The sequence below is a fragment of the Trachurus japonicus genome, chromosome 20 (assembly GCF_045865225.1).
Source record: "Trachurus japonicus isolate A0001 chromosome 20, Traja_1.0".
NCBI classification, from domain to species: Eukaryota; Metazoa; Chordata; class Actinopteri; order Carangiformes; family Carangidae; genus Trachurus; species Trachurus japonicus.
In genome coordinates, this window is record NC_140926.1 from 9,524,013 (window position 1) to 9,548,893 (window position 24,881).

At 40.5% G+C, this 24,881-nt stretch overlaps 1 protein-coding gene and 1 long non-coding RNA gene across 2 annotated transcripts; one reads left to right on the forward strand and one right to left on the reverse strand.

The window, feature by feature from the left end:
* Positions 1 to 804: 804 nt before the first annotated feature.
* slc35b3 (solute carrier family 35 member B3) lies at positions 805 to 9,701 on the reverse strand. The gene is made up of 10 exons (XM_085763049.1): positions 9,461 to 9,701; positions 7,881 to 8,117; positions 6,860 to 6,981; positions 5,884 to 6,038; positions 4,200 to 4,307; positions 3,645 to 3,742; positions 3,374 to 3,466; positions 3,147 to 3,258; positions 2,459 to 2,528; positions 805 to 1,865 (listed from the first exon to the last, which is right to left on the reverse strand). The coding sequence occupies exons 2-10, from the start codon at positions 8,094 to 8,096 to the stop codon at positions 1,715 to 1,717; spliced, it is 1,125 nt and encodes a 374-aa protein (XP_085619175.1). The 5' UTR covers positions 8,097 to 8,117; positions 9,461 to 9,701; the 3' UTR covers positions 805 to 1,714.
* Positions 9,702 to 9,794: 93 nt separating this feature from the next.
* Positions 9,795 to 22,324, forward strand: LOC146966439 (uncharacterized). The gene is made up of 4 exons (XR_015034480.1): positions 9,795 to 10,016; positions 20,884 to 20,987; positions 21,755 to 21,811; positions 22,174 to 22,324. It is a non-coding gene; the product is annotated as an uncharacterized LOC146966439 (long non-coding RNA).
* The last annotated feature ends 2,557 nt before the right edge of the window (positions 22,325 to 24,881 follow it).

The following is a 24,881-nucleotide window of genomic DNA, read 5'->3' on the forward strand; positions in this document are numbered from 1 at the left end:
CCAAAGTTAAAAAGCAGCGTCTCTCTCATCGGTTGGCAACCTTGCAGCTCAGAACAATAATTCACATGCTGCATATATATTGTATACACCCTTGATCTTCAGCAACTTTTAGCATCACAGAACCACTGGTAACTAGGATGTCTCACCTGTAAAGTTAGGCTGCATGAAAGCATTGTAGACTCCAGCAATTGTTCTCACCAGATATAAAGGTGCTCATCAAAAGGAAATTATAAACAGTGATGAGCACAGGTCTCTTGGGCAGTGACTTCAGATGCACTGGACTACATTTAACCAATTTAAACCTAATGTACAGCAATTAAAGAAATGTAAAATATGTAAATACATCACTGGTAGAAATATTAATGTTAGTGAGGGAAAAAAATTTAACCACTTGAGAAAAAACAAACAAACTTGGCATAAAACTCAACATAATGCACTTGAACGGCCCAGCGGAGGAAAGTGGTGTTTTGCTAAGGAAGCAGGTGTGAGCTTCATCACCATTTACAGAGAATGCAGACTGGCATTCATGTCAGTGACACACACACATACACAGGTTAGATCCAAACAGCCTAGGCACAGTGAAGACTGCTGTTTATTTTCTGTCTAGCAGTGCTATCTTTTTTTTTTTTTTTTCCTGGACTCCTAATCAAACATGCCCGAGGCCACTGAATGGATAAACACACACAGTTTGGCAACATTTCAACTCTTCTCCCAAGCGGTGCAAGGGGAAAGAATAAGGGCTGGCTGGCAAGACGAGACACACACACACACACACACACACATACATACATCACAATAGTGAGATGAACTTTAAGAGAAACGTCTCAGCTTGTTTTATTGTAAAAAGAGTGGTACTCTTTCATCCGAACACATGGTTAGCAAATAACGGTAGTTGACGTTGATATACAGTTAAGCAAATGTCGTCATATTCCCCAGATAGTCACCGTCACACATTATTCATGATTGAGGGCACAGTTATCTATAAATTACCAATATACTATTAAAAAGAAAAAAAAAATACACTTTTTATCAAGACAATTATTATTTAAATCAAATTTTTTTTGTTCGGTCTTTCTGGCACGTGCAGAGACAAATATGCCTTTTTCTCAATATATATTTTCTTTTAGGATGGGGATCAAACATTCATTTTAGACATGACACATTAACATGTCTCTCTCTGTCCTCTTTCCTTCATTTTTCTTTTTTTTTTCTTTTCTTCCCAACCACCCGAGGGTTTTTAGTTCAGGAGCCACATCCAGTGCAAAACTGTGCGATTTGGTTAGCTAAGGCGCTGGCTTCCCTTTTCAGAGTTCTTGGTGTGTTTTCCTTCCACGTTGACAATGTTTCTGTGGGACTCTGAAGTGCTGCTTTACCATTTCCCACTGCTCATTGATCCCCTATTAAAAACAAGTTTCCGGTCCTTTGCTTTGCTACAGAGTAACTCCAGTCCTCTCTACACCAGTGGCGTAATGGTAGGATGCAGAGACTCCATCACTCATGGTAGTTGTAGTGTTTGTGTAACTGTCCTGTGAGGCTGGGCTGTATACACCTTGTATACACATCCTTGGCTTAATGTTGGTGGTGATAAGGCCCTGTAGCTCAGGCACATGCTTCAGCACATCCCCTGAGACACTGGGGTCATCTCTACAACTGAAGAGACGTACAGTCTAGTCTGTCTGTGTGCAGGAACTCCCACTATGCCTATGGGAGGCTCCTATACGTTTTGTGAGAGAAATCGGACTTTCTTTCCTGTCAGCAGCCAGCTCCTGAGGTCCTTGATGGAAGGAAGCTTCATTTTGTCTTTGTTTTTGCTGTAAACATTCAAGAAGATGCCAAATAGCACCAGAAGGCCGCCCCAGATGTACCTGAGGAGGGAGAGATGGATAGATTAGATGTCTTAAAGATAAGTTTTTATTGTAGTAAACACTTTCTTTGTGACATTTTAATTACTGCTAAGAAGAATCTTGAAAGTTTTCCTATAAAAAATGTAGACAAATCCAAATTTCTGTCAAACAAAGACATTTCTGATTAAACTTTTCTTGTTTTTTCTTGGTTTTAAAAGTGAAAATTGCAGCAATGAAGTGACTGTGAGTCCAGTGGAGGGCAAACACGCGCTGCAGGGAGAAGGGAGGTGGCCGTGAAGATACGAAAAAAAGTTATCTTGAGTATCCTAAGTGTGAGTTTGCATGTCGAAAGTCATGATGGAGAAACAGAGCAAGAGAGGTACAGCTATAAAACAAGACCCCTTTGACAGCACAGACGAGTTAAGAGGGTGAGCGAGAGAGTGAAGGACAAGGAGAAAGAGCAGCCGAGTCTGAAAATGGACTGAGGACATGAAATGCAGGCGCAGGGAAGCCAAATCAAGTATTATTTGTCCAAGGAGAGGTCAGCGGTCACACTGCAGACTCACTTTAAACGAGAAGAAAACTGATCAAAGTCAAAAGGTGCCAGTACTTACTGAAAAGTGAAAGGTTTTGCGAAGAACATGAAGGAAAGTACAATAGTCATGGCCTTTCTCCCGGTGGTCACTGCAGAAGAGCAAAAACATTCACGTTGTGTGTAAGTTTATTTACTTAATTACAAACATGAAACAAAAGCTCAACAGATGTGACTTTCTAACCCGGTTCAGACAGACAATAAAACCGAGTTTAGCCTTGGTTAAATTACAAAAATGTGAAACAATTACAGATCTTATCCTTTTAGATTGTATTATTTAACTATAGCCTATCTGAATGCTCATAGTTTCGAACCAACTTTCTTTTATTTTTCCTAATCTGTCTCCTTTTATTTTTGATGTCAGCTTCGATCTCTCTGGATGACACCAGTCTTGTATCTGTGGAGAGATATTCTGTCATTCTTCACAAACTATTCTTTTCAGCTGCACTTTGCTGCAGGGCTTTTGTTGCTCTTCCCTCTGCTTTAAAATACTTCAAAGGTCTTTTTTTTTTTTGGATTCAAATCAGGGGACGTACCTGCTCAGGTCATAGTTTTCACCCTTTATCTAGAACTCGTCTCTTAGGTAAACAAACATGAATTCATCGAGCCATCTCTAAATGCACCTTTTGCATGTCACCCTTTAGTTATATATTTTTCTTACTAGGAAAAAACAAAACAGAAGAGAATAACAAAGAAAGTGTTCATCTAACCTGTCACTGCAACCAGCGCACCAAACAGCTTGATCAAGGCCAACACGAAAGAGATGCCAAAATAACCCGTAAGAGAAAAGAAGAACGCGTAGCCGTATGTCTTCACAGGATGCTGGTGGGGAGGACAAAATTTAAAAAGTTGTTTAATAAACTTAATATGCACAAGTCACTAAACAATACATAACTTGAATTGTATGCAGCTTCTTATTATGCTACTGTATATTCACCTCTGAGCAGAAAGCCACTGCTGTCCCCAGCCCTCCCATACAGAGCAGGCCAGTCAGAATGTAGACAAAACCAATGGAGTACGAATACAGCACCTGTCAATGCAACAACATATATTCACTCAGTGACATTAAATACTATAATAAGTAGCAATTCTTACAGCAACAACATTATATTCTGCATCCATCCTTCATATATGTATGTATACATCTACTCATTTGATTTTTATACTGTATTATGTACTTATATATGATAATACACTGGTTACAGTACCATTTCAGAGTTTGAGCCATTGTGGAGTTTCATGGCTTTCTCCTGCACATTTCCAATGGCAGCGTCTGCACACAGGGCCAAGGAGATGAGGAGAACACCTGCATGAAACATAAACACACACATAACACATATTTTAGGTTATGGCATAAAACTACACAAACCCATTCATTAGTCATTATTTATATGCAGTTAAAAACTAGATTGTGTAATATATGGAAGTACCTACCGATAATCCTAGATTATAATACAAAAATTTTGTGTTTGAGGAACAGAATTTAGACCCAAATTCTAGTATTAGACTTCATAACTTACAAAATTTTATGTAACAAGAAATGAATAACCTGGGTTCTGATGAAACAAGACATGTGATGTGTTTGTGGTTTTTCCTGTACTTTCTTTTAAACACAGAGCTGCACCGTCTCAGTGCAGCCACATTTTTAACCTTGAGAATAAACTACAGCATGATGGTGTGGGCACTTGTTTGACTGCAGCAAGAATATCAGAGCATTTTGGCGAGTCCGTCGGCATCTGCTGTTGGAGCCAAGAGATTTTCACCTGTGACGTTGAAGGTTGGGGCCACTTTGCTGTCAGCGAGCGTAAACCAGATGAGTCCCAGACTCATGCAAAGAGCAGCAGACACGTCAGCCAGGTTATAGCGTTTACCTGCAACACAAATACACAACAGGGAGTCATTTTTCATCTTCCTAAATTCATGAATTCAGTCAAAATTTGGCCTCACATAGGAAACAAAAGTAAAGAGGTTGTCAGTGAGAATCTAAATTGAAATGTATGGTACCAATACAACTTTCAAAACCTTTTCCATATCAAACACAGAGCAACTAAATGCGGACATTGCACTGTCTTGGAAACAACTTTCCTCAAGCACATCTTGAAAAGAAATTTTAAAATGATGCACCCCCTCTTATTTTAGAAATAAAAGTAGTTAACAATGGATTCAGTAACAAAAAAGTTTGACAACGCATACTCTTCACAACCCGTGGTTTCTGAGGTTGTGCGTGCAACAATGCACAAAAAAACAGTGTGTGAAACAGAACAAGTGAGGAAATACAACAACAGGATGAAGGCGTCTTCCAAAAAAAAAAGAGAAAAAAAAGGTTGATGGATGGATGCCTTGAGGTTGACAAGGGGACGCAGCATCAGGTTGGCTGTGGTCGGCTTTGATTCCCTGACTTGTCTTTGAAGGGCCTCACATCAGATGCAACCCCACACCCGTACCTCCAACCATCCCTCCCTCTCTCCCACTTTCTTTCCACTTTGCATTCTAAGTGAACAAATTCTGTTTTCCACAGGAGCCCTTGAGGGACCACGGTCCTCACATCTATCCATCCAGAGAGAGAAGGAAAAGGAAGGAGGCAAGAAATGCCCAAAACATGTCTGACGTTCAGGACACAGAACCTTGAGAAGCCCAGTGTGAGGATGAAAGGACAGACAGAACCAAGAGCAGGCAGAGCAGGCAGAGCAGTGAGCAGCGCTGACTGGCCTCTGACAGCCGACAACAACAGGCGTGGAGAAGAAGGAGGTGCCCAGAGTTGAAAGGTGGTCAGTGCTTCAAAGCAACCGCGGACAATGGCTGAATGAGGTGTAAGACGAACCTCCAAAGTCCAGATCTCTTGAGTGATTAAGGTCAAGTCATTTTAACTGCACAAAGTGAATCATGGAAGTTGTAAAATCAGAACTTTAAATAATGATGCAATCTTCATTTGAGGCACTTTTTAAAGGAATCTACTAAATAAAAGTGCATTACTGTAAATAATTTGCTTTTAATTTGTGAGATTTATTCAGACACGTAATTATAGACTGCTTCAATAATGAAACGTGTATATTAGTGTGTTTCTTATGCGATTTAAAAAAAAAAAATCAACTCCATAGGACACCTTTGTTTTAGTTTTAAAAGCCAGAGCGGTGTTGGCACAATTGACAAGACTTGTTTGACCAAATATACTCTAACAGACGACTTCAAAGCACAGAGCTGAGATGTCGAGCACAGATCAAATCATTTCATAACAAGCGATAAAGAGGATTAAAGAGAGAGCTGAAATATTAATGGCCACAGAGCAGAGAGAACATCAATCAATCATGTCGTACGAAAGATCAACATTATGTTAAAATTAGAGAAAAAAAAGAAAGCAAGAAGCACCAGCACAAGTGCATATGTACTATGTGAAGCTGTATCAACTGGCGTCTGGGTAGAAATGTAAATATAGTACAATCAGCTCACCTTGTATAAAAACTCCTCCGATCATGACAGGAATGAGTTTACAGCACTTGAAGATGACCTGTGTCGGGTAGTTCAAGTAGCCCAGAGAGGTATTGGACAGACCCATTGTTCCCACTGTAAGAAATGCGATGATCATATACGTCTTCCCTGGTATCCTACAAGACAGGAGAATATAAAGCAATTGAAACTGATTATCCATGCAGTTAACGATGTGAATTATCGACCTAAAGGGATAGTTCACCCAAAATTCAAATTTCACTCATTATCTACTCATCCTCATGAAGTTTCAGAGTCCTCCGTGCCTTCTCTGAGTTACAGCGGGGCTCCGTGCAGCACTGCATGTCCATATAACGGTAGCGAATGGGCCTCACTTTTCTTCGTCCAAAAAGACACACCAAAAAACATCCAAATACCTCCATAGTGCTCGTCTGCAATGTCCCTCTTGTATTGAAGCCCCAACATGAGAAATTGTTCAGAAAAAAATTAAATAAATCTATGTTTTAAGCTTGTTTGTAGCGGAAGCTCCCAGTGTCTCAGTTCACTGCTTTGCCTGTGTCAGTGCAAATCTCTCGCGATTTGCGTTGACACCCAGTTCACGGCTCTGCAAATCACGCAAGATTCCGGCAGAGCAACACTGGGAGCTTCTGCTACAAACAAGCTTAAAATATAGACTTATTTAATTTTTTTCTGAACAATTTCTCATGTTGGGGCATCAATACAAGAGGGACATTACAGACGAGCACTATGGAGGTATTTGGATGTTTTTTGGTGTGTTTTTGGACAAAGAAAAGTGAGCTCCGTTCGCAATCGTCATATGGACATGCAGTGCTGCACGGAGCCCCGCTGTAACTCAGAGAAGGCACGGAGGACTCTGAAACTTCTCCCAGCCCTTAATCGACATGTGGGTGAGTAGATAATGAGTGAAATTTGAATTTTGGGTGAACTATCCCTTTATTGGTTATTTCACTAGCTGTACCTTCTGCGTTTGTCCTGCGTGAGCTGAAGCTCCACTAGTCCGAACATGGAGTAGAAGCCAAACTGCACCAGGGTCAGGTACCAACCGAAAGGCTTGAATCCTTCCACAGAAAAAATCAGCTCCTGGCAAATAAACGATCACACAGTCATCAATCCATCACGTCCTGCTGAGGCTCATGTTGTAAAAGACAAACTTGACACATGTCACATGGTTTGTCCTACACGCCCTCAAAACCAACATGTAAATCATCTGCTATAGACTTAACACCCACAACATCTCAAGTCAATATGTGTGAGTTTGGTTAGTTACAGTGATCCACTACCATCATTAAACACTAAATGTGAGAATCTCTTTCCAGTGTCACAGGTGACAACATGACATCTTCGGTGGATGTAATAAAAACTGAATGTTATACTGTATCCTGAAGACTGATTTTATTGCAGGAGTTTTGCATTATATATCTTTAGTTTTAGTAAGGTGTCCCTAACAAATTGCAAACGATAAGTACAGCTCTGTATTACTCTGGGTATGTGTATTCTTAAAGCAGAAGTAAGCGATCCGGTCATTTTGGCTAACTTCCTGTCAGCCGTCAGCCGTGTAGCAGTCCCCGCCCTCGTCCCTACATCACCACATTCACGCGCATCCCTTGGCTGCACACACAGAGAGGACCGCCCCTTTATGCCGTTCTCTCTCCTCATTGGATAAAGGTTGTAGGATACAAGGAAAGTTTTCTCCTCGGTTTACAGCAGAGCAGAGTGACTGACAGACCCGTGTTTCGGACCAAACACTCTATATAAGTGATTGCTGTCGGAAGATATAACTATTTAAGACTTATATTAACACAAACATTCCGCTTACTTCTGCTTTAACTGTGCAAATAAATAAATAAGGCAAAATGTTCAGTTTTTTTTGTGTTTATCCGTGCAAACAAACACACAGTTTTGAAAAAAAGCACTATCACTGACTGTAACAAGCTTCAACTGATCTTTTACCACGTGTGTGTGTGTGCATTGTCTTTTACCTGCAGGTACCCATAGATGAGGTAAAAGAGGAAAACTCCAGCCACACAGATTAAAAACTGCGAGGGGGCGCTGAAGCTGCTCAGGTTGATTCCCAGGACTCTCAGCTCCTCCACAGACTTTATGTGGGGCGACATCACCTCTGTGGTTGAAGGGATGGATATTGAAATGTGCTTCCGTGAACTGTTGTAGCTCACCAGGCCATATTTGGCACTCATTGTGTTCACACGTGCCGGGAGCTGTGGAAATATAGAGAGATAATTAAACAATTTTCATCATGGATGTTGTTTTCTCCTGCCTACGCTTCGAGCTAGGTGAGATTCTCAAGTTAAAGTACTATTTTATACCACAATATATCCTTAAAACCAGCACACCTGCAACCCTGTTTTAAGCACATAGTGGATCTTTGGTACGAACAAAGCACAAGAGCTGTCAGAGCTGTTAAAAATACGGTTGTACAATAGGTCATTTAGCAGTTGTGTTTACACATGGATAATCAACCTTGTACTTTGTTATGGTGCCATCAAACAAAAGTAACCATAGTGACAATATAGACACATGAAAGAAAGACGTCATCAGAGAGTTCAGATTACACAACTTTACCTGCTATCTGAACATGCAAAGAGACAATGTCATGTAATAAATGTACAAAGATGTGCCACTGTAATTCTGTAAAGTGTGTAATACTGTGTGCATCAAAGGAGGGGGGGTGACATGCAAAGTAATACTTTAAGCAAGGTGATATATTGCAATTTTTTGAAAGGCTGTTTTTAGATTAGTATATAAAAAAAACCACAATCTTAATACAGTTAATTTTCATACATTCAGACTCATGCAATCTGGACAGAGGAACTGCTGTCACCATGCAAACTACTGTTAAAATATCAACACAGGGCTTCATAGAATTATAAAGCATCATGTCATAAAATACTGCTATCATTTATTGAACTGATATTTCCTTATTCTGCTATTTTAACACCATGCATCTAACTATATATCATGTTACATATTTTTATAGTAGTTGTCATGTATCCGTCCATTCATCCTTCCACAACATCCTTACTTGATAAATGCAAAACATTAATATCGTTATTGCATGTTATATGCATGACAGCAATGGTTAGAGAAACAAGGTTGTTTTTCTCTTCTTACTAATTACTTAATCGTAGTCAGTGTGTTCTCCATGTTCAGGGTGGATTACACACGCACACAAACACACACATGTTGAATCATTAGCTCTGCATATGACTGCACATGTGAGTAAACCATATCTATGAATGCTTTGCAGCGTTTAATCGTTGATCTGAAAACAATTCATTCATGTTTGTCAAAAAACCCTAACTATCCATCATTAGCACATGTAGCATGCACGTATTAAAAGCATGACGTTAACGACGCTACACGAAGCAGCAGCCGGTTGCTAACGATACGTGGACGCTGTCATTGAATTAGCGAGCACAAATTAAGACTTAACGATTTTTAAAAGTCAATGCCAGCTTATGACACGACTACTCGTCGTCGTCGCTGGCTTTAATTTAATTTCTCCACCCAAACAATGACGCTACAGCAGAAAGCTCGCTACCTTTTCAAGACTTTCCAACAACACTTCCGGGTTTCTTAATGTTAGCTTATCCACTTCTTCAGGGGCGATGTCGGTGAAAATAGGTCCCCTGCGTTTGCCGGCGTCATCTTTCGCTTTTTATTCCTGCGCTTGTCACATTTTTTTCTTTCCAGCGACGAGCAGAAAAATGCACGATTAGAAAAGAAGAGTGGTAGCCTTGCTAGAAGCTGCCTTCACTTGCTACAGCAAGCCAACAACTTCCGCTTTCTTCCGGTTTGGCCTTTGAACCGCGAGCCTATTGGTCGACGTAGCCACGCACGCACGCACGCACGCACGCACATAGCAGGTAGAAAAGTTTACAGTACGTTGTCAGCCCGGTAAATGCGCGCCATTTCGGGTTTAAATCCCCAGTTATATCACTCTATGCGCGTATAGCACAAGATAGGAAGTGAATTAGTCAATGCCATGTGTTTTGTGGAAGTTGCAGCAGTCAGTCTCTCTTACCTGAGGAACATCTGGAGGAAACACAGCGACACCAGAGTCCATCTTCTTGAGGGTGCACTGCACTGCACGCACGGTGAGTGTGTTGTCTCATCACCACCACCTCCACATCATCAGATACACACTAGGGAGGTAGGTAGGTTGGTACAGTACAAGCTGAACTGGCAGGGCTGGTTTTGCAGCACTGTGGTTGGCTTCTTCCAGAGAAAGCAAATCAGAGGAATGAATTCAAATAGTGCTGTTAATATTTGACCGTGGGCATTAAGAAAGTCAAATTAATGATGTGATCTCTCTCTCTCCCTCTTTCTCTCACACACACTTTCTCATAGTAGGCAATAACTCAGTATTTTCCATGTTATGTCTCTATGTTACCTACATTATGGACTTATATGTAGGCCTATGCATAAAAGCATAAAATAAGTGTGATGTTGTTAAACTTCCCAGATATAGCCTGTATGAAGTAGGCTAGTTGAAATAGCTTTTTTGCTTTTAACATGAATTTGCTTTCACTTACTTATTCACAATGCAGCAGTGCAGCAGTGATTAATATGCCTATTTATCTTTCACGTCTCTGGCAGTTTCTTTATCTGTGATGTGTTGACACAGAAACACATTTTAACTTGCACTTGGATAGCTGTGTTGCTTTCACAGATCTGCTGGAAATGATAGCTAATTTAGCTAAATAACCTAGCTAATAATAGGCTAGGTTATTTAGCTAAGTTAGCTATTGACACAAGTAATTAGCCTAAATGTTAAATTGCTTTCACAGTGCATGGTTACATAACCTTTGACACGTTATATCTGAGCAAAGAAATATCTTCAGAATGGAATTTAATCAATTGAGGAAATCAATGTCTTGCTTCTGCTTTCTATTGGCTCAGGGTGAAAAAACAGCTGAGGTCATTTTTAGGTTTCCGTGGACATAATGCATCATATTGTAACAGATATCAGCGGATTGACAGGCATATGTTTTGGTTTCAGAAGGAAGAGCAGGGCTTAGAAGCTTCTTAAAAAGCTTTCGATCGAGATTTGCTCCTACTCAAGGCTCTTTGTATTGTTGGTCTTTCTTAGCTGACATGCCAAGACCTGGATTGTGGTTTCCATTAAAAAAATTAATTTCATTCAAATCAAGATATTAAACCACTTGGTTGCGTGGGCTCCTACTGATTGTTGAACCTCAGATTCAGAGGAAGTGATTGACTACTGATTCTGTTCAGACCAGTGGGCAAACTCTTGAGTGGTCATGGGAGTTTGCCCATTCAGTCCACATCTGCTTTGAGGACTTTGAGGTGGCCAGTGACCAAGTCTGTTGGGGGTTCCTGTAGGATTATGGGGTTTTCAGGCCGTTGTCATGCGCCATCAAGTTCTTGTGTAAGTTTCTGGGTCTGTAAATTATGTCTTTGCTGTCTGCAGATAATCTGGCATTGTTGGTGTTGTCAGACCATGACCTTCAGCAAGAAGTAGGGCAGTTTAGGCAGTGTGAAGATGCAGGGATTAGAGTCAGCACCTCCATGCCTGAAGTCATGGCTCAATCCCTTCGGGGTTAGGATTGGAGTTCCTGTCCAATGTGAGAGAGTTTAAATATCATTGGGTCTTGTTCATAAGCAAGGGTTGGACAGAGATGGAAATTGACAGTCATATTCGTGCAGTAGGAGTCGGAGACCCCAGGGCAGATGCAAGATATAGGATATACTGTATACATCAATCATAAGGCTACTTTGTTTGACCTACTGCTACCTGACCCTGGATATGTGACAGAGTAAGAATTGATGGGTACATGGATGGTCACTGCACTGCTAGCCTTGACTGTCCAGATGCCATGCCACTAAAGTGATAATGCCACTAATGCAAATCTTAAAATGATAGCTATAGTGAGACACCATGTCCAATTAATGATGAAATTAAAAATTGAAAAAAAAAAGTATCTAAAGTATATTATTGAGGATATGTACAAGTTTTCTATACTTTCCCTTCATCCCTGTTATCCCCACATTCCTTCCAGACTCTCCTCATCTTTCACTCTCATCCTTTTTCCTTCCGCCCTGCTTCCATGTCCATATGAGCTTTCCTCTCCACATACCCTTACATTTCCTTCACTCTTTCTCTCCCCTTATTACATTATTCCCTACTCCTCCACCTTCTCTATTCTCCCTCTTTTGGCTTTGCTAGTATAAGGCACGAAACTCTTTTCTCCCTCTTCATCCCCCTCCTCCCTCTCGTATAGCCCTCCTTTCTCCCTGGCGTCCAATCTTAAATTCCTCCCTCTGCCTTTCGCCTCTCTCTCTCTTTCTCTTTCTCTCTCCCTGTCCTCTGTCCCCAGCCAGAGGTTAATACACTCCAGGATGGCATTATTTCCTCCCCGGCCCTCCAACAATATAAAAATTCAGAATGGACAGCTCAATCCCTCTTCCATCTCAGATTTGATTGTAATGGTATTGCCTCCTGTCCCTGGGAGGCCCCTGCCGCCTCACCAACCCGGCCTTTATGACACTAAATGGCCAGGCTACAATTTTTCCATCTATTCAAAAAATTCTGTTAATAACTCATTGGGAATGAGACGTCTGCGCTCCCTGGACCGTCTGCGGCCAGGTCTCTCACCCCTCTGTTCATAGGGGTCAGAATATACAGAAAAAGATGCAGGGCTGAATCGCAAATGTAAAAGGTTAATTAATCTCTGTGAATTTACAATCCCCTTTCCCCCATTCCCCTTGCACTCCAATTGAGAGTCCCAAAGAGACAAAAATGTCATATTTACAACCGCGCATGGAGAAAGTGCTCAGCAATGCACAGTAGTCGAGCGCAGGTGCAGGCCTGTCCAGCCACTCTCTCCCTTCTCCCCATTCCAACTTTACAAGTGTACCCATTCATCACGCGTGATGGATTTATGTAATAAAACCCATTTCCTTTCCCCATACGATCCTATTAAATAATAAAATAATTATTTATTGATTATTCAAAAAGGTACATATGCGCGGGTAATGGCTTTGTACCACACCACTGGACCTGCAATAAATAAAGCAGGCAGAGTGAGGGGCTGAGAGAGACAGAGAGGAATAAAGCGAGGGAGAGAGGGAGAAATGAAGGGGAATGAAATGACTTTTGAACCAGAGAAATCTGGATCCAATATGGCCTCTTGCAGCGTGGATCAGGAAGGACATTATTCAGTCTTCAGCAGGCTCATATGGGAGCACGACCTATGAATGGTTTTGATATAGTGTATGGAACATAGAAATTAAAATAGACAACTGCCCTGCACAGAGTTTTGTGTCTTAGATTTGACAGTTGTTATCCTCGAGACACTGTTTTTATGTATACAACATAAAGGTTTACGTATATTTCAAAGTTTTATCTCAGAGAAGGTTAATACATGTCTGTTGATATGAGTTTGTATGACCAAAGCAATGTGGAATGGATTTAGCTGCCGTCCTCTTCATTAAAACCACTTTAAATTCTGGTTATTATGGAGTTGAGACTCAGGAAACTAACAATCAGTATTTTATTCATTATTAACATTTTAATATTGTTTGTATTCTTGGGATTAATGTGTCCTCCTGCAACAAAATAATTGTAGTTTTTTCTTCTTTGGTTCATACCCACACCCTTGATCGTAAACAAATCATATGAAGAATGATGATCCGTTCATATTATTTATTGACCATCGGTATCATAATAAGCCTCCTATCCCCAGTAGTGGGGCTCATTTCAAAAGGAGACTCTTTAATGTCAGCCAGATATTACACTGAGGGATTCTTAATAACCCATTTGTGTTTGGTCTGTTAGTCGGCTAAAGTGCACTCACTCTCCCTCGTCTTTTTCCTGGGCTTGTCTCAAGCCTCCTGCATGGTACGGAAAACAGATGCTATCTCGGCTATATTACTTCTCAAAGCACTCATATCCTCTCCCATGTTATTTTCTTTGATCTGCTAGGCTCTCGCATTTTTCAATGTATTTGTTTACCGTCCAAATATCCAAGCTTGCAGTACAATATCCACTTGCACTGACAACAGCATTTGGCCTATTACATTTTTTTTTTTTACAGTTTTGTTAAGGAAATCACAGCTTTGGTTAAAGTTATGGAAAATATTGTGGTCTGGTTTTAATGTCACAGTAACTTCAGCCACAATGTGTTTATTTAGATTTAACAAAAAAACCCAAAACACAATCTTCTTGTATCCTTAACCTGCTTTTGACGCCTTAACTTAACCAGAGACAGGATGCTGGCTGCTTATACTGGTTTTAATGGTCTCTGGAGGGGCTTTGTATACCCACAATCCACCCCAACCACCTCCTAGCATCTCCGCTACAAATAATTAGATCAGAGTAGAGTGTCATATTAAGGTTGGGGGTCAATTGACATGGAGTAAACAGCAGTCCATTAAACTCAAAACAAGATTTCAAACCACAGATACCACACCGCTTATAACATCTTGTTAGAAAGATTTTTATGTCATCAGCTGCAGGGAAATCCATTTCCTGTATTACATTATGAATTGAAGGTGAATTAACTCCTGGTTCATATGAGTTTTAGCTGAAACCATTGATCATTTAGGTCATTTTTTAACTGGAAATAGCCTACATTCGGTGGTTCCACCAAATCATCCAAGTATTTTGTGGTTTTGTGATAGTAATTTTCATATCAGCCCTCAAAATGTCATATTCTTCCCCCAATCATGGCAGCCACTTCTGCGATTGTGTCATAGTTTGACCACTCATAATGGCCGACCTATGTGTCCGTAGTATAATAACCTCCATACAGCACTTTCTCATTAGGCCTCAACTTTTGCATGAACAAAATAGATTGATTATATATATTGATTTATGATTGTATGCCACCGGTCAGCATTCAAAGTTGTAGGCCTACTTGTCAATGCACAACATCACAGCAGGTCTTATCATGAACTTCAACTTTTTCGTTTTAAAAATCTCTGTGCTCTTTTTCTTTTTCTCTTCCTCTCTCTCTCTGTTTTACACACATACACACTCGTAGATTTGTTAAATCAATTTGTCGGCACACAGGTCAGAAGCAGTAACAAGTGAGTAGGTGGCTCTCAGGGCAGGCACAGGAGACCGGAGAGTCTTTTTTATGAGCAGCCAGGAGGGGGAAGCATCCCTCTTTGCAAGTGTGTCTAGAAGAAAAGGAAAGAAAAAGTAATTAAACAAACAATTTACCAGGAACTGTGTGTCTGCTTATCCAATCTGCCATACTCACTTTTTTTTTTGCTCTAATACATATAGACAGAAAATGGGGGGGTAGAGGGAGAAGGGTTGTTTCGTGTCTCCTCAGTGACGGTAAATGACACACATGTTTCATTGCCCATTCATTTAACCTGCACTGTGTTTATGAAGAGAAAGGGATTGAGAAACAAATTACATAGTGTCATTTAATTAGGAGTTTTGCTGTGAGCAATAATCCTGTTTTTTCTCATAACCTTTAACTATTTAATGGATTTGAGAAGCTATTACCTTTCAAGATTTCTGTTTTTAATTATTTGGAGTATTGTCACAGATATGAAATGTCAATCACACACCAGGATTAATGCTGTGCTTTATGTCTGCATATTATTTACTTATGGATTGAACCTGGAGGAGTTCTTTGAGCTGACAGCTTTGAAAACACTACAGAGTGTGTGTGCAATATGCAAAAATTTGTTCTGTGGCCTATTTAGCTTCTCACATTCGTTTATCCCTCATGCGCCCATTTACTAACATCGCCTCATCGCAAATCCACGAGAGGCAGTTATTTACATAGATATTAGCATTATGTTTATGATGCATAATATTACATGTAGGCTACACCTATGCGAATAATGGCTCGGATTTAACACAATTAGTAGTTTTTCCTGCATTAGTGTTTATACAGAGTGAAACTATAATCCAGGAAGTGTGTGTGAGAGTGTGTGTGTGTGTGTGTGTGACCCTGATCACGGTTAGGCAACACTGAGAAAGAGGCAGACAGAGTTTGTTTAGTTTCCCCTGGAGGACATCACACTTCTCTGCCAAGAGACCAGCCCACGTGCTGTGACATCAGGCCTCACTGTATATGAATATCGCCTTAAATACATGAGCCATGTGAGGTGTGCTTGATTTATTCTGTCAGACACACACACAGAGGACCAGGAGGGCATGTTTCCTGACGTTAAATCAGCGGCGCTCCTCTTGACAGCGGGCTGCATACCTGCGCACAAATATTTCATATATATTGTGAATGTTAAAGTGGACCAGGAAGTGTAAAAGGTATATTAATAGCGCCTGATATATCTCGTGGAAGTGGATAGTTTTCACTGGAGCATCTCTGCAAATGTCTGGGAGGATAAATTAAGCGCACCTCCAGCAGTTCAAATACACAAAATCTTATTCAAATAGATGTTTTCACCCAGGTTTGACACGGCTCTTAGGCTGGCGTGTTGGCTCCTCAGACCCCCCATGGCACGGGGGGCATGTAATCATCCTGAAAGTCTCTCCGGGTGTCTGCACTCTCATAAAGCAGGAAAATGGATTGTGTGGCCCAGGAAGGGAAAATGAAAGAAAAGGAGAATGAAATTACAGACCTGGCTGACTGCACAAATCATGCATATGATGTTTTATGGCTTGCCAGAAGAATTCAACACCTGTGGATCACAGTAGCTATAATTGTACATGAACGCACCAGGATGGCGGTGGGAGGAGAGTTGTGGTTTGAGTGTCATTGAATATTTGACTGAGAGTGTGCGCACCTAGTAGGTGTCTGTGTGTACGCAAGTGTGTTTTTCTTGGCATGACCGGGTTTTAGAGACAGAGGGAAGATGAGAAAAAAAGAAAAAAAAAGGAAAGTTAAGGGACCGCCTGTTGTTCACATCTTTTTAGTACATCCTGGGTGAGCCGCTCACAGCCCACATAGCTCGCTCAAAGAGGCTTCATTTACCATTGTAATTACCCCCGTTTATTTACCTTATTCTCTTTGGTGGTAAAACAGGGGGCGATTCATGTGATCCGGGTGATTCGGCCTATGGCTTTGCTTTCGCTGTTGACTTTAATTACACAAGGGCAATAAATTATAAATGACAATTGGCGTGACCACTGTCTCTGTTTGAACCTGGTCCTCCTCTATAAAGCCAGAACACCTGGTGCTAAAGTTCATAGGAAACACACCCACAAACTGCTGCAGTTCCTGATAATGAACGATTCACTCTGTATTGTATTATTTCCACTTTATGAAGTATTTATTACAACTCTAACAAAGGCAGGTTTTTTTTATGATCTATAAAGGCCTTTAGTAACTTATTTCACGGTAACTTTCCCAACCCTTTCTTTAGAAAGTATAGAATGGAGGTAAAATCATAAATAAGATGACAACATAGAAGATCACAGTCTTTCCTCCTCCTCCTCTTCTCTCCCACCTCTCTGCCGTGAATGCTGATTCTTGAGTCAAATTGATTACACCACTCCATCTGCATTATGACTGGCCTCCTCCTGTGTTTGCTGCCTCTGCCTACAGCACAGAGTTAGTGTACAATTACATATAGTTTAATATATCTGCCTGAGCACCTTTAAATAAGCATCACAAGTCCACAAGGTGATTTGTCTTCCAGCCCCATTACTCCATTGTACATCTTGATAGCCAGGGATCGCTCGGAGCTATGTTTAAGCATTAAATAGTGTATTATTATTTCACATAAATCAAGCCGAGATGTTAGGGGGGCATTCATAAATTTTGCATTTCTCACAGACAGTATTTTAAAGCCTTTCTCTCTTTCTGCACCGCTCTGAATTTTGAGACTAAAGCAATTCTGCTCAGTGCACTTGATAGTACATTAAAGATGGGCATATCAGGGAGGTATATTCAAAACAACATGTAATCCAGTTTAGATTAACTTTGAGTTGCTCCAACACATTCATCATAGCACTGTTTCCATAATAAGTAACCGTGCTTTTGTCAGCGATGCGGCGAGATGAATGCACCATTACCATCAGAAAACATTGTGTTTTTATTGCCATGAATAATGTGGAAAAATACTAACACAAGTCAATTTATCATAATATTTTCACGCTTAACCACGGCTACTGAGCGTCTTATCTGTGCTCAGCGACGTAAGAGTGAAATTACATTTTAAAGGTGAGTGTTTGCCATCAGCTCCCAGACACACACACACACACACACACTCTCTCTCTCTCTCACACACACACATTGGATATTAAGTCTTCTGTTTGTGCAAAAACGTCCACTTGAAATGAGTTTACTCAGGAAGCTGGATGTCAGCTTTACACACCGGCAGGAGAAGCTGCCAATGTTTTAGTCAGGCCGACAACACGTTCTTTTCTCAGCTCACTCACGGTTCGAGTGTGTGTCGAGCTACAAGAAAGTGACAAAGGAGCCAAAGTGCACTCGCAGTTGTTTTTGGGGTACTCTGAGGACACCCCTGCACATTGGTTTCTATTTCCTGTCTTTGGTTTTCTAATCAGTGCTGATGTACAAGTACAGTCTGAGGTGAAACCTTGAGGTTGGTCAGGCTCCATATGGGAAGTCTGAGGGCGTCTTTATGAGACATATGGACAATACAGATATTTGTTTTATGTCTCTTGGCCAGACATGATTGTAAAATGTTACAAAAGGCTTGTGAATATACCCCAGAAAAAGAAAAAAGAAAAAAAAAAACTCAGAATATGAAGCCATTCGTACTCTAAAATATGTCCAGAACATTACGGTGTTACCGAAGCGACGCGAGTCACTGGAGATCGTGCTTGACATAAATCAGCTTGGCCAGATTTGTTTAAATAATGCAAATGTCTCATAAGTTTGACTTACGTACGGTGTACCAACTGTAAACCACAATTAAACATCATTTTCACTTTAAAACATGTTTATCATTTTCTCGCACATAATAATTATATGACCCGGTGGCCTGAGGGGGGAGGCTTCAGCGCCGCAACAAAGTCAGTAAAAAAAAAAAAAAAATCAAGTAAAAGTCATTGCAAATTGGAAATTGCCTAGATGCCAAGACAGTAAGTTGAGGATTTTGGGGGGAGGTGTTAGGAAAAAAAATGTCTTTGAACTAGTTTTTGCTTGCAGAAAATATCGCTCCTGGGTTGATATTCTTTCTGAAGTGTTTCATGGCAATGAGAATTAAGAAATAAAGCGCAGCGCCAAATGATTCAGTGAAAAGATGGCAAACACCTACAGGTATTCTGTTCACATGACATCACCCATGTGTAAAATTGACAACTTCATGTTTTTTTTAACCTTTTTTTTTTTGGAACTTGGTCTGTTCAGTGACTTTTAAAACATTTCTTTGCAAGAGACAAGTGAAAGTTATGGGAAGTATCAATCTGAAAATCCTCTAATTATGTGGAGCGAGTGCAATATAAATGTAGTTTATTCATGTGATCATAAAATTAGTTGATTGGTTTTGGTGTCTCACATCTTTTACATGTGTTTTTTTTCACAGCACAAAGGTGCATACCAGTGAGATTTCTATCTTTCTCTACCTTTCCCTTCATTCCCTGGACGAACGTGTCTTTTGGCCTTGACATGCGTGGGCTGACTGCATGTTTCCCGTTTAGTGTAACTCCCCCCTCTCACCCTCCCCCTCCTTTCAGCCTCTCACCCTCTCAGCTCATGAACTGGAAACTTTTTTGCTCCTGTCATCCCCGTTTCTCCCATGATCACTCTGTTTCCTCGACTTACACATACGCAAGCACAACAATACCTGGGAGGATAAACGCTCGGTTAAATTAAATAAACATAATCCAGACATGCTCCATCCCGGCCTGTCTGTCTCACTGATTCCATCAGCGAAGAAGTGCAAAGATTAGATGTCAGCTGAAAGGCCAGCGGCAGATAAAAGGATTCTCAGCTCGGGTGATAAACATAATTTTTAATCAAAGATCAGTTAATCTGTGATTTATTCTGAACTGCTTTTATTTTTTTATCTTTTGATGACAATATCTTATAATTCCTACATTTTTTCTTTTCCTTTTTTTTGCTATTTTCTTACACATTTCTGTTGTTTCCTTATGTCTCAGTAGAAGTTCAATATTAACTTTATACACTTTTATGCACCCAGTCTCAGTTACTCTGTGTATACTGTATGTAGAAGGTAAATAACATTATTGCACATACAGTATGTCACCTGACTTCTGGCCCTGCAACCTTTTCCCATCACTCTTGCAGCTTTCACAAGTGTTTCATGACTGTCTGAAAATTGCATAAACACAAAAGTAACCCCCTCTCCACCCCCCTCTCCCTTCCCCAATACTTCTCACTGCTCCCTATGCTCTGATGTCCTCTCATGTTAAAACAAAGCATCTGTCTGTCTATCATCCAACCATAAGCGCTCTGGGTGGGGCAGGATTCCAGTCTTTTGAAGTGAACTTGTCATGGGAAATCTGCATCACTGGGGCTCAGTGCAATCACAGGCTCAAAATGAATTGAGTGTGGTGCACCACTTCAAACATTTTTTAGACACTGCATTAAGGGATGAACTTTTGCATTGCCTGTCATTGCCTATATATAAACACACGGGAGTAGATGCACATATTGTAAAAATGATAAATATGATAGCCTATATATAGATATATGTGTGTGTATATACAAATTCTGTGTAGTCAAACATACACGTGTGCACATGTTTGTATTGTTAATCTCATCAATCATCAGATACAGAAACCTCCTGCTCTATTTACTTGAAAGTATTCACACAAAGTTACACACATATACATTTACACAAGTATAAAATGACACTCTAATGTGTATTGACAGGTAACACCCCCCTCTCCCCCTCCAAATGCACACACACACACACACATGCACACACACACACAAGCATGCATGACTCCAAACAGACTGCAGTAACACAACATTAAGCGGTTTTCTCTTCTCTGTTATCTCCAGCTTCCTTTTTGCCCTTTGGTTAAACATTCTCTTGGCATGCATGATCTCATTTAACTTTGATTTCCTCTTTTTCCAGGACGGCATCCTCGATGGTTCCAATTTCCAGCCCATTCCCCAATTTTCAACCCCAGTGACAGACAACACACGCTGGAATGTCTGTTTAGCTAAAGAAGGGAATTGGTAAGTGATGATTTTCAATGCTGTTTAAGATAAAAAGGCGAGTTTGCAGCAGAAACGGATTTTCCTGGGTAGAGAGCAGGAATCTTGGAGATACAGTACTGGCTTGAACGTGCTGATAGAGCTTCATACCACATCTGTGATTTATGTTATTAAGCTTAGGGATACACTGCTGTTGTAGACAACTGTTTATTCTGACAGAAGAGACAAACTGTTTTTACATCACAGTGGAAGTTTAGTTCTATTAAGAAACATGGTGGGTACTTTTAGAAGAGTGAAGTTGTGTTTGCATGGGGCAGCAATAAACAGAAATTGTAACCTTTCTTAAAATTCTTTTGCACTTTTTGTGTATATTTAATTACCACAAACTCTATTAAATTAAAATAAATACTAAAATCAATTTTAATTTTAACAATTTAAACATTTTTATTAACTTGTTCCTGCTCTAAAAAAAAAAAAAAGAGAAAAGAAGCGTTTGTGTCGTTCGTATAATGTCATGTGTGCAGATGGTGCCTGACACAATCTAAATATTGACATAATTTGATTAACCTCTCGAGTGTGGAGAATGTGTCCAGCATGAAGGACTTTTTGTTGGTTGAAAAGAACAGCTCATTGTTGTGCTTTAAGTGGTTTGTGTAATCCCCTATAACCAATACCATGAAGCCAAAGGATTCTGAAAATCTGTTTTCAGCACATTTTGAGTAGGAGCAAACCTGGAAATTCTCTCTCTCTCTCCCTCTCTCTCTCTCCCCAACTCCGTCATGAAACAGAGCACCCCATTTCCATATCAAACGGATTAGTTCCAAGACCAGGGAAGTAGGAGTAATGTAAGTAACCGTACAAATTTAAATATAGGACATCAAAAACATTGTTAGGCATTCATTTATTTTTAAGCAGCCCTGGCTTTCTGTGTCTCTCTGTGAAGATGAGATGAAAATGTATCTCTTCAATTTTATTTTCATTTTACTTTGAAAGGTGCTGAACACCGCAGTATTTTAACGTTTCATCGTGCACCGTGGCATCCTGCTGTTCTTGTGTGCTTTGCCACGTTTATGAAAATGAATATGTCACATCAAGCGATGCACTTGTTTCGAAACGCAACATAAAAAAAAAAAAACACGACTTCAAGTGGGCAGCGTTCACGTACAAGCTCATTGTTTTCTTTTTTGGGACATTTCTGCAGTAACAGAAACAGACCGGTGGACTCCTGGCTCCTGTGGCCCCACGACGCCAGCTGGCACTTCACACTCACCACTCAACACATGGCTCAAAATGTATTTCATATATACATATATATATTTAAATATTTTGTGTTACGATGTGAAAAAATAAAATATGCAGAACTTTCTGGGTGTATTGTCAGTGCAATTACAGGGCTGCTTACAAACCTTACAGCAGCAGTGAAAAATCACCTTCACACACTGAACAAATAGTGAGTTAGTGCTCGCACACAGGCTGCCATACTCGCCACATGAGCCGATTTGCCTTTTAAATTGGGAACATGAATTGCCATGTTTTTAATTTTCTGACATTAATTGCTTGTAGCTCTCAGGAATCAAGTAAGTCCTGTAAATCCCAGCGCTTTAAAAAAACCCCAAAAAAAACAGCCGGACTCGATGTCGGATCTCGACTCAAAAAATCCTAAACAGACTAAGAAATTGGACATGATGTGAATGTTTTTGTATATTTTGAATGCAAAGTTTTTTTCTCCCAAGCATCTGCTGAAAGGACGAACAACTTCATGCTGACAAAATTGTGTTTTTTTTTTTTTTTTTAGCTGTTGTCAAATTTAGGTTTTTCTACAAATCGCAAAAACAGAGGAAATAAAATGGGTTTATTTTGAGCAGAGAGGTCGATGTATCCCTGTGTGTATTTACATGTGCGGATGTGTCTGTGTGAGTGAGTGAATCATGAGGAGATTATTCAGCAGTCTGTGTCTTGCTGACTGATCTGACCCGCCAGTAGCCCCCTCCCACCCCCACCCCCACCCCCAACTCCCACCCGTCCGGATGGGGAGATGGATAGATGGATGGCCGGCCTGTGCCTCTTCAGCCCTTCATGACTTAGCCTGTCTCTGTGTAATTGAAAAAACTAGCTGCGCCGTGTTGTTTTAGGATTTGTCCCTTTATAATGTAGCTTCAAAACAGGAAAACCAATAGTGGGAATAGACTCCCAAATATAATTAATTTCGTGGGGGCAGGGTGTAAGGAGGAGGAGGGGGGGGGGCTATTATTGCAGGAGGAAGAATTCTAATCAGTTGCAGATTTCTTCCTGTTTGGTTAGCGTGACCGTGGCCAATTACCAGTGAACTCTGTGTTACAGTTTCACTTCCTGTGCTACCCAAAGAATGGACCGAGGCCGGCACTGCAGAGCCTGGCAGGACGGTGGGGGGAGAGGAGAGATAGAGATGGAGAGGGAGAGACAAGATAGAGAGAAAGGAGATAAAGAGAGAAAGACAAAACAAGAGGCATGAGGATGAGACTGTAGGAAAGTAAACAGAGCGGACGAGGGGGAGGAGGGTAAAATCTCCAGCCAGATCTAAAGGTGCACAGACAGACACATACATCCTTTATCCACCTAATATGGAACATGACGTGGTTTACAAAGGAAATGAAAGGATTTTGGACCTGACTTCTCTTTGCTGGTTCAGCTGTTCTCAGGTAAAGGCTGAAACTGCGGAGCAACAGAACAAACTCGAGTCACAAATGCAATAATGCATAACTCAATCACTGCAGCGATGTTATCGAAAGACACAATTTGGCATTGCTGTTTTCCCCTAAATCGAATTAAACCACTGGACAAAACAACTGAATGACAATTGCGAAGGCATACCTGAATTTGCATAAAGTGTCCTTTTCTTTTTTTTCTCCTTCTTCTTCTCCAGCATAAGTAACTCAATATGTCATGGTGCCTCCTGGGAAAGATCTCCATGCCTATTAAGCCAGATACTGCTCTTGCTAAAGGCTTGCCAAGCCAGTAGTAGTTACACCATATTACAACAACATGCTCAAAATATCAGTCATGCTCTTTTCTCAGGCCTTTTTCGTGCATGGGACCTCGGTGTGTTTTTGTGTGTGAATTCTACACCTCAGAACCGACGCACAAAAACATAAGATATGATAAAAAGCTAACAGAGGGTTTCAATTCACAATCGCTTCCAACCTGACCTGCCAAATGGTTCCCTTTGGCTTGATCCCACTCAGTCTCTCTCCTCTCTCACTCTCTTTTTTTTTTTTGCTTCTCCAGAGGGGTCTATTCCCATAGTTTCCCCCTGTAATAGTTTTTTGGCATATTACTCTCCCCAATCCGCCCCAGAGGTCTCCCATAATTGACTTTTGATGTCATTGTTTAGTTGTAGAATTACAGAAGGGGTGCACGTTGGGAGCAGGCAATCAGGATTGGCAGTGCAACTTTATTTTATTCATTTTAGTCTGTGATGTGATAGGCACCTTTTCTTTACTGCAACCCTGAGCTGTGCAGTTTTGGGGAATTTGGGGTTTATTCATATTTATTTGTTGGGTTTTTGTGTCGATTGCGCAATTTCTATTGCCAGTAAATTAAGTTGCGATCGTTTCCTGGTTGTAAACAGTTTTTCCAGGATTTGACACAACGATATTCGACAGCGATGACACTGCTGACAGATGAGATAAATAGCCTGCGTGATAAAAACATATAAATATTGGACATGATAAGGACAAATTCTCACTCTTCAGTAGTAAACTTTGGGAAAATCTGTTTTATATTACCAAACAGATGACATAACATTTATTACCATTTCCCATGCGCGGTTGAAAACACCTCAAGGGGCCCTGGTACTGTAGCAGTTACAAGTGGAATAACCTCCTCCGAAGATGTTCAATGTTCAAGAGATGATGCACGTAACTGGCAATATAAATG